Below are 12,895 nucleotides of genomic sequence, written 5' to 3'. Positions count from 1 at the left end.
CACCCTGTTGATCCTGTGCGACCCGCCCCGCCCAAGCCCGGCACAGAGGTTTTTGTCTGGGATTTATTTACCTTCTATGGCTGTCACTGGAGCTGAGAGCTGGCTTTAGTTCTCAGGCTCGGCTCCAGCTCTGAGACCTCGGCTGCCGAATGCAGGTATCTGGTTTGTTTGGGTTCTATAATTATAACACTGTCGCGGTTCTGCTCTCTCCAGCTCTGACGGCTGAAAGCAGGTTTCTGGGGTTTGTTTAGCTTCTATAATTGCAACATAGTTGCTTAGAGTGCAAGCTCAGAGGCCGGCAGCGGCAGGCGGGGAACCTTGGCTTCCTCCATCACTGGAGCAAGTAAGCCTCCTATTCACTTCAGCTGCCTGGCTGCCAGCCGCCATCTTGGTTGGCAGTTAATTTGCATATATCCTGCTGATTAGCCAATGGGAAGGGTGTCGAGGTTATGGTCAATTTGCATGTTTCTCTTTTATTAGATAGGATAGACCTCTGAGGCTGGAGAAGTAGGTGGGGTGAAGTCATGAGTGTCCTTAAAAGTCATGGAAAGGATTTTGAACTTGAATAGGTGATGGACAGCCCTTAATTTTAATCAAGGCAATGGCATCATTTGATTTGGTGATTTAGAGTAAATGAAGGCCCTGACCACGTGGCCTAGTTGGTCAGTTGGTTGGAGCATTGTCCCCTGCACTGCAAGACTGCAAGTTCGATTCCCAGTCAGTGCACGTATGAGAGGCGACCTACTGAAGTTTCTCTCTCATCAGTGTTTCTATCTCTCTCTCCCTTCTCCCTTCCTCTCTTTCTAAAAATCAGTAAAAACATATTTAAATGTTTATTGTGTCTTTGCCTAGCCAGAAATAATCTTGAATAATTTTATTTAAATATGACTCATGTGGTTTTGTATTGTTTAAGAAGTCTCTTCATTATCTCCACAGAAAAAGCGTATTTGTTTTATCATGAAAATAAGTTTAACTGTGATTTCTCTTCCTCCTAGGCTGGCTCAAGTGCCCAGAGAATCTTGTCAACATTAACCCTAGCAGTATTTCCTACACTCTATTTCTTTAACTTCCTCTACTATACAGAAGCAGGATCCATGTTTTTCACTCTTTTTGCCTATTTGATGTGTCTTTATGGGAATCATAAAACGTCAGCGTTGCTTGGATTTTGTGGCTTCATGTTTCGTCAGACAAATATTGTCTGGGCTGTCTTCTGCGCAGGAAACGTCATCGCACAAAAGTTAACTGAAGCGTGGAAAACTGAGCTGCAAAAGAAGAAGGAAGAGAGGCTTCCCCCAATCAAAGGACCGTTTTCAGAATTCAGGAAAATTCTTCAGTTTCTTTTGGTTTATTCCATGTCCTTTAAGAACTTGAGTATGCTTCTCGTCTTGACTTGGCCGTACATCCTTCTCCTGTTTCTGTTTTGTGCTTTCGTGGTAGTGAATGGGGGGATTGTTGTTGGCGATCGGAGCAGTCATGAGGTCTGTCTGCACTTCCCCCAGCTCTTCTATTTTTTCTCTTTCACTCTCTTTTTTTCCTTTCCTCACCTACTGTCTCCTAGCAAAGTGAAAGCTTTTCTTTGCTTAGTTTGGAAACGTAGAATTCAGTTTTTTGTGCTCACTATAGTCTCTGTATTTTTAGTTTGGAAATTCACTTACGTTCACAAATACTTATTAGCAGATAACAGGCATTATACATTCTATGTGTGGAGAAGAGTTTTTCAAAGATATGAAATTGTGAAATATTTGCTAGTTCCTGTCTATATATTTGCTGGTTGGAGTATAACTGACTCATTGAAGTCAAAGTCTGTTTTCTGGAACTTAATGTTTTTCATATGCTTGTTTGCTGTTATAGTACCTCAGAAACTGCTAGAATTTCGTTACTTTATTTTACCTTATGTTATTTATAGGCTTAACATACCTCTGCCCCCAATATCTAGACTTGTTTGTGAACTAGGTTGCTATGCAGTTGTTAATTTCATAACTTTTTATATCTTTCTGAACAAGACTTTTCAGTGGCCAAATAGTCAGGACACTCAGAGGTTTATGTGGTAATATTACAGATATCTTGAACTCTAAAATAGATTTCCACATTTCCACATGAGCAACTGAACAGGTGAAAATTATGAACTTTTAGGCACAGTGGTGATCCTCAGATCACTTTAGATGTTTTATTTTTAAACATCGGCTATATGTGTTTTAAACATATATAACAAACCCAAGGGAGTTAAGTGGTAAAAAACTTAGAAACATTTAAGACTTGCTCCATAAGCCTGAGCAATACTGGGAAAATAAAATTGTTTACAATTATCTCATGATATCACTTTTGTACTGCTGGCCACTCAACAAGCTTGTGAACTTTTTATAGATATAAGTTTAAGAAAATTGGGCATGCATTGTAATACTGGAACTTATGTATTAATTCCCAAAAAACAATAGTAGACAGAATATTTGAAAACTTTGCAAATGATCAGGTAATATTTTTGATGGAAAAGTTGCTTAACATTTCAGTAAATATAATTTTAATCATAAGGCAAAATAGACTCACATCGATAGTAAGTATTAGAAATTCCAGGCTCATCTTTGTCTACCTATGATTTAAGTTACTGGTTTTGGTTAAAAATCTAGGAATGATGAAGCTCCTTTCCTAATTTCTAATGTGAACTATGTGATGGCCACAGATAAATTGTGTTGATGATAATACCTTTAAAAAGGGTTTTTCTTTTTGACATATGTTACTGTACTAGTTTTCTGTGGTTGCCATAACAAATGACCACAAACTCGGTGGCTTAAAAATATATCTCACAGTTCTGGGGGCCATAAATCTCAAATTATGGTGTCGGCAGTCTTGGTTCCATCTGGAGGCTCCGGGAGAACCACCCCCGTGCCTCTCTCCTGACTTCCGGTGGCTCTCTGCAGTCCTTGCTGCCTCGGTTATAGATGCATCACTGCAGTCTCTCTGCCCTTTCTTGACATGGCTTTCCCAACGGTCTTCTCTTCTTTATCTTACAGGGACAATGTCGATTGTCTCATGATGACAGTATTAATTCAGTTATACCATCGGAGACCCTTTTTCCAAATACGATCACATTTATAGGTTCCAAGCAGACATGTCTTTTTGTGGGACACTTCAACCCACTAAAGTTACCAAAGGAGATTTTAGGATACATTTCATGAAAGTGTAGGATATAATTTCTTTGCTGAGATAGTTGAGATAAAATTTTAATCGTTATTGAGAGGTTAAAAACACTAACTTTCAAGGCCAAATATAAAACTAGAGGTAACTGGTATTTGATTCCATTATACAAGAAAAGTTAGAATTGAGAGAGGTTTAGAAATCATTTAACCTAATCTTATTTAGTAGATTGGGGAACAGCTGATTTAATCTTGTGTGTGGGATTTTGGATTCTGTGTCTGCTATTTTGGTACATTCATTTGATTATCATTCCATTACAGAAAAGTGTTTGGACATGTTAACTCACATGTATACTTAGAACTGAATAGAATTCATCTTTTAACTCATTTTATGTTTGTAAACATTTTTAAGTAGCTTTGTGAACCTATTTGTCTTAAATGTTGACTAATGCTTTCTCTGAGTTTTAAATAATGAGTGGGATGGGAAAGTATTCTGTGTTTGCAAATATAAAGTTGTGTACAGGTGAAAATGACAAGTGTGGTGGAGCAATAAATAAAGAGCAATCTTGTACTCTGCTCAGTACTTAGGAAGTAGATCAACTTTTTAGTTGTAACAGTGATTGCAGGACAGATGTTTTTACTCAATCTTTTTTTTTTTAACTAGACAAGAAAGCACACTAAAGAAGTTATTATTTATAATGACAATCTGAATTCCAGGAAGTCAAAATTAAAAAAGAAATGTTTAATTTAGGAAAAACAGCTTTCTTGTCTGATACTGTATATGAATGTGTTAAGGAATATTTCTGAGACTGAAAAACTTTTCCTCTCTAATCTAGTCTGGCAAAAATGAGGAAACCATTCCACCCCATATATTGGGGGAATCGCTGTCCCAGTTAATTTTTAAGTTCCTACCCTGTTAAAAGATATTTTGGATAAAATCTACATTCAGAGAAAACAGGTTAATCTTACTTTCTTTTTTTTTCTTTCTATAAAGTACAGAAAGTATAGTACTTAACATTTTAGAAAAGAATGCTGTGAATTAGAAGGTGTTATAGAGCATTGCTTTTAGGAATATCCTAAGTGATCTTTGTGTTTTGAACATTTTTCAAGAGATAACAAATAGATGTTTTGACATGAAGTTTAAAAAAATTAGACTTAACTTAATTTCTTGATTAAAAGGTGATTTTTTAAAAAAGAAGCCTGTGGAGACTTGCAATTATTGGTATTAAACTATATAAGTAGGATTATGTTACAGAATGTCAAACGGATTTAGTACATAATATGTGTAGCCCCAGTATTAAATGTTTGAACTTTTTTCTTCTGTGAAATTTCATAGCTGAGTATTATGTTTATATAGCATATAGCATTAGTAAGGTTCCAGTATGCTCTTTCCTTACATATCATGTGTTTTCTCTTAGGGGATACCCAGAAATCTTTTCTATTGCATCTGACTGTGTATTTAAATGCTTTGGAACTGTAGTTCCTAAGGTTAAACATAGCATGTCATTTAGCAAGAGAAATTTTGTTAGCTCTCTGGCCTCTTCCTCCTCTCTTAAAGTTATTTCTGAAATGTGCTTCGTCTATTATAAGGTACCTTAATACAAAGAGTTTAATGCAATCTATTTTTATAAACAAGTAGCTTACTATAGTACATTTCTAGTTTGAGTTTAACTGCCACGAGAAGAGATCCTCAGTTTTATTTATACCCCCAAATAGATGATTATATTAGACGTACTTTTATTTATTTTTTTAATTTTTAAATTACAGTTGACATAGAATATTATATTAGTTTCAGATGTACAACCCCCTAATTAGACATTTATGTAACTTATGAAGTGATCACTAATAAATCTAGTACCCATCTGAACACGTATATGCTTGTTACAATGTTATTGACTATATTACCTATGCTGTAATTTACATCCTGTGACTGTTCTGTAACTAACAATTTGTACATTTTAAATTCCTTCACCTATTTCACCCAGTTTCCAACTCCCCCTTCCCATCTGGCAACCATCAAAATGTTCTCTGTATCTGTGTAGACTCACTTCTAAAATAAAATGTTCATATAAAGAAATAAATTCGTGTTCATTAAATTAGCACTTATTATCTTTAAAACAATTAGCATTTTATTAAAAAGTGAAACAAAACGTATCATGAAAATAATATGAAACATTTTTTGTAATGGAAAGTTAAACCTAATTTAGGGACTATGGGCTTGTAGAAAGAGCATTTAGCTTGGCAGTTAAGATTTTTATATTTGACTGTGGTTTTGGAGTCAATAAGGCAAGTGGTTTAACCTTTGGTCCTCATTTCAAATGAGTAGACTATTTGTCCTAACTGGTCAGTGCCTGGCCCATGTCTAGCCTTATTTCAAAAAGAATCAACCCCTACCATATATCCAAAAAGTTCATAAATAAGTTATTTAATAAATATTGAGTAAATGAATACTGAATGAAGTTTTTAGTATAGAAAGAAGTGAATATCCTAGAAAAAATTACAACATTAGTTAATTTTAGGAAATAAATCACATATTTCACAATGAGAGTCAACCTTAACTTTTTCTGCCTAAATTTACTGACTTAGTTTGAATTTTTTTCTTTACCATGGTGCCTAATACTTATATTTACTTATAAATATATGTAAGTAAATATTTCAAAATTATTACTATTTAAAGAAAAATAACTTTCAACCATTAAATTATAATAGTAGAACTGATGTTTATTAGACCTTTAAGGGAAAAGAATTTTCAATCAATTAGGACTATTTTGTGTTTTAGTTAGGCTTAATTTTACTACTTTAGGGATAGCTTAATTATTTTTTATTTAGGGTATGTTTTCTGTATTGACAAGACAAACATTTTTAATATGCTAAAACTTATATAGCTTAGAAAATTCTAATAAAAAGGGATATATTGAAGTTACATTTTTTAAAACTTCCCCACGACTCCAACACTAAATTATTTAATGTTTGAAAATCATTTCTAGGGTAAGAAATTTTGCTGCAATTAAGTAATCCAATAATACCTTTATGTTGAGCTTTATATTAAAAAAAATGAGCATTTGATAAATTTAGTGTTCATTTGAAGTCAATGTTTCACCATCAGACCAAAAGACACATGGTATTTTCCTGACAAAAGAAAATATTAAATCCAGTATTGATTTTTCACACTGTTTAGGAACCTTAACATCAGTTCAGTTAACTATATATGTGTGTGTATGGCACATCCAAAATAATTGCTATCGTTTATTGAGCGCCTACAATGTTCTGGCTGTAATACTTCTAGCTGATTTACAATTACTGTCACGTTTGATCCTACTCATATTCCTGTGAGGCACATGTCGATTTCTGTTTGATTGCTGGAGAAACTGAAGATCAAGCAGAAAGGTAGCTCTCTAGGAGTCCACGCTGTCCCTGAAGAACATAGCTTGGTCTGATTCCCAAGGCTGTTTTTGACTGCTACTGTGAAAGTTTTTTATAAGAGAAGTGGAATATGGAGAGAGAGGTGATAACCAATCTTTGCATTAGCCAAGCCATTCATGGCATATTTTCTTTGTATTGATTATAGTCATTTTTAGAAATGCTAGAAACTGTTTAAAGAAGTATGAACAGATAAATGTTTATAATTACGTTGCAAGAGAAATGGCTAAAAGAATATATGGGATGTTTAACTGAGAGAAGCAGAGATCCTATAACATGATATGCTCTCATAATTGAATAATTATTTGGGAGAAGGATTGGAATATTCTATATTCCCTGAAGTATAAATCAAGGATCAGCAGATTTCAACTCATGAAAAATACATTTTCTAATTGTGTAGTCTCTACAGGGCAATGAACCCAGAGAAGAGTAAGTTTGGTTGCTTGCTGAAGGCAAGATTTCTATTTGTCAGGGGTGCTTCAGAAGAGACTCAGCAAGTAGGTAGAGTAAATGGCTTTTTAGATGCTTCACAATTCTATGATTTTAAATTTATGTTATAGCTAATATTTTTTGCATTAATTGGGAGGCCATGATGAAATAGCTGGTGACTTGTATGCGGTTTTCGACATACTTGAAATTTCTGAACCAAAACTGTTACCTTGTTTTAGAAACAATTTTGAGATACACAACTTAGAAGGTATTTTTAGCTACAGTGTTTAAGAGAACTGATAATTTAGCATTTAATTTTTTCCTATTTTAATTTTCTTACCATTAGTGAAGAGAATGTGCTTCTTTTTGAAAAGGAATTTTTCCCCTAACTATAAAATAGCATAAGCACAATCCACAAAATTGTTTAAAAGGCAATATCCACTAGGTGGCGATATTGTGCTATTTTCCCAAGTGTTCTTTTCTTACTAGTCTGAATTAACTTTCATAGTTTTAGGTTTTAAACTATAAAGTAATTTATAGCATCCATTTTTTTATTATAATGTCATTCAAAAATGTTTTCTGAATTGTATGAAGTTAAGGTAGATGTTAAAAAATAATTTCTGTGCTATGTAATCATATATTGGGTAATTTAACATAATATATCTTCCCATAGACATTCTTTGCTTCATATGGCATAGTCAAGATATTTTGCCACAAACACTGATGATGATGACAAATTTTGAAAACCCATATAGCATTGTGTCAGCCACTGTTTTAAATGGCTGCTTTACCTATGTTATTTATGCTTCATAACAACCCTATGGGATCAGTACCACTGTTAATATTTCCACTCTGTGAAGACATGAGGATACTGAGTATAGAGAGATGTAGTATTTTGCCAGAGCTGGTATTTAAACCTAGGCAGGCCGACTCAGAACCCATGTTAACCTCTGTCAGTTTGGTGGGGGGAGGTGGGCAACCTTTGAGTTTGCAACATTTTAGGAAGAAATGTGATTTGGAAGATGTGGTTACACTCCCTGTTTGCACGGGTCAGGAAGTGAGGCCCACACTAGTTCTGGCTTTTCCAGAGGCAGGTAATCATCCATGTGCCATTGTGTCTTCCATGTGTGTCTTTGTGATGGCATCTCCAAGTGATGTTTATGTACATATGAAAATAAGGGAGAAATATTATAGCTAAAATAAATAATATAGCTAAAAACTCAGGATTTGAGCTTTTAGCTATATGAATTTGCTTTGAAATAAGGACCTTATTTTAGCGAGAATGATTCCAGCTACCAAATGGAGGAGCATGGTTGTTTGAAAATTAACAGCTTTTCCAGAGACTCCTATTTGGAAATGAATTCTCAGTTAAATATGACATATTTTGGAATTAAAAAAAAATTAACTGGAAAAGCTTAATCTTTGCATTGTGTATTTTGTTAGATATTATTCTGGAAAATAGAGAGGCTTATTTGACTTCTAAAATTATGTTGTGGGTTCCTGGGGTTTCAATTTGATTTTTAACTTAACCTATTCTTTATAAGGATAAAAGACTTCCCTTATTGAAAAGTTTGTTCAAATAGCATGATTTCATTTCATTTGTAAATTAATTCACGTTTGTAATATTTTATAATGTATCATGTCGAGCATTCCCTTATTCTGAACGGGGTGCTAGTGGCTTTTTCTTTCCTTCACTCGGGATTAGTAGCCATTGTCCCTGTCTCCCACCCACAAATCCTATGCTTGATTAGTCTTCTTGAAATAATAAGACTGAGTCCTGTTTTTGAAGCACCCATCACTGGCCTGCATGACTCTATTTTATTCTCACAGTAGGGAAGACAGCTAGATTACTGGCTGATCACGTGGAACTTGCGAAGGCTTAGGTTCCTTCCTTATAGAAAGGTCTATAGAAAGTCCAAAGAGCTTTCCGAACCCGTTGGCTAGGCAGGACTCCAAGCCCAGAGGCTGGCCCGTGGCATTCTCAGACTTCTAGCTCTTGCCCTCCACTGGGCTCCTGCCCAGAGATCAGCCGGGGACTGACACACAGACGCAGGGCTTGCTCCGCCTCGACCCTCCCTTCTGGGATTTCCCTTCTTAATTTAGCCACTCTGGCATCCTAAACTCCATCTTCTCACATCTCAAGCCAATAATATTGCAGCTTTCTGACTAGGGTATGTCGGGGGAAAAGTCACCCCGTGAGGTCTTTCAATGATCAAACCCCATCTAGTTCCTGCCTAGTTCGCTCTTCAATGCCTTCAAGTCGATTTTTACCTGTATTCCTTTTCAGTCAATCTGCTGGAGAGTTAATGTGGTTAAAGTTCCTTGCCATTACCTGCCCAGGAGGGAGCCTGGTGTTGGTTAGAGTTGTCACTTTCTACTCAGTATAAGGAAGTTGGGGTTGTCACTTTTGCTTTAAAGAATTAAGTAGGAGAGTCCTGAAAACAGTTCAGGCGGGGTCCATCCGTTTTGGGAATATTGACTTCTAATGTGGCCCCCTAATATAGTAAATCATAATATTTGTAATTAAAATTAATGATTTTGTGAGGGTCCCTTATGTGAAAATGTTACAAGAAACAAAAGTGACTGTGACCTCCAGGCAGGAGGAGTTCACCTTCTAACTGGGGCCCTCAATATGCAAAGTATAGAATGGCGGCCAGCAAGGAGGCATAGAGAGCTAAGGAGGTTACACGGGAATAGAAACCATATCTGGCTGAAGGGACAAAGCAGTGTTTTGTGGGGAGAATGGCGCCTGAGATTACACTTGATGGAGATCTGTGCAGACACTGTGAGATACATCCCAGGCAGAACCGAGGGGCGTGGACGGGAATTGCACGCACACTTACCCCGTAGGCAGCAATAACAGCAGCCACGGTATGAAGCGCTCACCATGGGCTAGGTAGGCACTTAGTCTAAATTTTAAATATGAGTGAATTAAGCCTCAATATCTCTGTAAGGAAAATACTATGATTCCCATTTTATTGATGAGGAAATAAGGCGCGTGAATTTTGAAACCATTTGCAGACTTAGGAAGTGGCTCCAGGACCTGCCCTCTCTACACCTGGATAATCTCGCAGCCTACGCTTCAAAGGAGCTGAGCTTATTTCCTTGTAGAAAGTTAAAAAATACCACAATGTTCTGCTACAAGCCGTGAGGAGCAAGAACACCCCCCCCCCACACACACACACACACACACAGACCCTGGGATAAGTGGGGTTGGAGAAAAGCTAATACCTGGGAGAGGAGAGCTAAGTCTCCATTAAAACACAAAGATGAACGGAACTGCTCAGGGCCCACCCCCACCTTCAATCCTCTTGGTGGTGCAGGGAGAAGGGCGGTTCTAATAAGCATTAAGGGTTTGGGGCAGGGCGGGGGGGTTCCCTACAACATTTGGCCTGAAAGGTGTTGAAGCCAGGAGGAGAGATGCCGTCTTCTGAGGAGAAGCATTTCTTGAGAGGATCTGTGCAGACACTGAAATACACGAGAGGAAGCAGATGTCTTAGCAGTCTTTCTCAAAAACTCTATCATTTTTATAGAGTTTCTTTTACAACCTGCCAGTCTCTAAATTTAGAACAAACTTGGAACGGTAACTCAAAGTGATGCTTCCATATGCATTTGGTCTGTGGCTGGATGACCACATATATTGCAAAGTTCCAGAGCTGGAAGGAGGCCCCCGCCTAGGAGGTCACCTTGCTGAACTAAGAGTGTAATTTTAATGAACCCCATCTCAAAATCTATGTCTTGGTCATAGGATTTTGTCCCTTTTGAAATGCAGGGGGAATTAACGCACGAAGGCTACTCAGGCATTTGTATTTTAGAAGCAGATGAGAAAACCTGTGTGTTCCCTGCAACCATCCAACCCCCCGGCCCACTCCACCAACCCCACCACTGCCTACGACATAGTGCAAGTACTACTGGAGATGAGAAGCTGAGAACTCGAGGGACATTGCTCAGGAAAGGAGAAGAGAGCAGCGGTGAGACTGAAGACAAAGTTTCCCCTGACGGTGAGAAGGGTGGCCTGGAGAGAGACTTTCCTCATGCATGAGTCATTCTCACACTCTCTCTCTTCATTCAGGAGGCTAATTTCCTATGGAAGGTGTACAGAATACGGATGTGAAAAGAAAGAGATATACAGTAGGATGTGGGATGAAAAAGCATGCTGATCTCTCTGCTTGCACAATAAAAATTCAGAATGATGTGAATTTTTTTAGTGAGGATAACTGTGCTGGGCAAATTTTAAACCTTTTCTGCTAATCTTGTTTTCAAAATGCATTATCCTAAATTTCACTCAAGGTGTCAATCTTAGACACCTTTGCCTGTTGTTACTCTGACAGGAAATTTGTACCATTTTATTTACATCATAATGTCACAAATATTAATTTTTTTTCATTGTCTTCTTCTTTTTAAAAGACATTCTTTGAATGTGTTAGCTCTGAGCAAATAGATTTGCTTATTTTTGTCATGGAGCATTTTGAAAACTGATCAGTGGAAACTTGAGTCAGATAATTACAACTGCATCTCATCCCCCATTATTAAGAATATATGGACACATTTATATTTCTCCCCCAGTTGGAATACCAGTCAAACCTGAAATTCATGTGGAAATAAATACCACACACACACACACACACACACAAACACACTGACTCTGAAAACCTTCAGTTAATGGGAAATTCTCGATTCCCTTCTACCTGGCCATTAGTCAAGAAGTCAGCCATTCTCCAACAGCTATGTGATAGACAATTTACTTGATAAGGAAAGAAAGCAAAGTAATTTTATTTGTGGTGCTATGTGAGTGATCTAGGAAGTAAATTTTTTAAATAGCCATTCGTTTTAGCTAAAATAAATGTAATTTGGAAGTTTCTGCATGTCTCCAACTGGTTTTCAGTTATATACAGAAGTGTGCAAAAGTAGGTAGAATGGAAAAAGATATGCAGGTTATGATCATTATAACAACTTCTTAACTCTGCTTCGCATACTCACAACTGGCAAACTCACAACTGTAAACCCACTTTTACCATCCCCCCTTCACTATGTGACTTGCCATATAGCTTTTGCTATGTTTGACTTTTGTATAGTTAGGAAATAGAAAGTTGTTAGGCATTCTTTTGTTCTTTATAATGTTTGATATTATAGTGCCTCTTTCCTTGTGTTAGTGTATGTATTATGTAGTTTGGGAAACCATAAGTGTATTAGCATGCAATCTATGACTCTCTAGAGTTACTCTGTTATTTTCTTCATAAATTCTCAGTTTAAATTTATCCTTAAAATATAAGGGATTAGTATAATTTCACTTTCTTCCTAATACAGTTTTCCTCTATCAGGAGCAAATTTTTATCGAATTGAAATAATGGAAGTAGCTGATTATGAAAACTAATTGGCAAGCATATAAGAAGGAAATTCTGATAAAATGTGGCCTTTATATTTCTTAATGGTTGGCATTTAAAATAGACATTCTTATACTTGTTGAAGTTCTTGTGCTCTGTATAAAAGGTGATTTAAGTAGCAGTGATTTAACTCATTCCTGATGTGACGAAATAGGACTTTATAATTCTTACTGAGCAATTCTATGGAATTGTACATTTACAATCAATACCTTTCTGTGATCTTATAGATCACAGCTTAAAGTAAATACCAATAAAGTCATAATAGTTAAGCAACAATTTATTTAGCCCATTATTCTGGTGGGTTGGGCTCAACTGCATGCTTTTCTGCTGGTCTCAACTAGATTGACAAGTTTAGCTAAACCGTTTTGACCAGGAAGGGGGCTAGCTTTTGACTGGAGTAGTCAGGGTGACTGGCCCATATGGCAGCCTCTCCTGGGCTCCTTTACATGGCGGTGTTGTCAGGGTTTTCAAGAGCAGCAAGAGCGGGCAAGCCACAGTGCATAAAGCAGTTATCAAGTCTCTGCTTGTTTT

The 12,895-nt window shown here is 36.7% G+C and overlaps 1 protein-coding gene across 1 annotated transcript in view; it reads left to right on the top strand.

Moving 5' to 3' along the window:
- Positions 1 to 3,702, top strand: part of LOC102764376 (dol-P-Glc:Glc(2)Man(9)GlcNAc(2)-PP-Dol alpha-1,2-glucosyltransferase) — a 5,943-nt gene extending 2,241 nt beyond the window's left edge. The window contains exon 2 of the mRNA XM_006767820.2: positions 996 to 3,702. Within this exon, the coding sequence (XP_006767883.1) occupies positions 996 to 2,051 (1,056 nt within the window). The 3' untranslated portion in view covers positions 2,052 to 3,702. The remainder of the gene's footprint in view (positions 1 to 995) is intronic.
- Positions 3,703 to 12,895: the final 9,193 nt, after the last annotated feature.

This window comes from Myotis davidii, unplaced genomic scaffold (genome assembly GCF_000327345.1).
Source record: "Myotis davidii unplaced genomic scaffold, ASM32734v1 scaffold902, whole genome shotgun sequence".
NCBI lineage: Eukaryota > Metazoa > Chordata > Mammalia > Chiroptera > Vespertilionidae > Myotis > Myotis davidii.
This window is presented reverse-complemented; position numbering and strand designations above follow the sequence as displayed.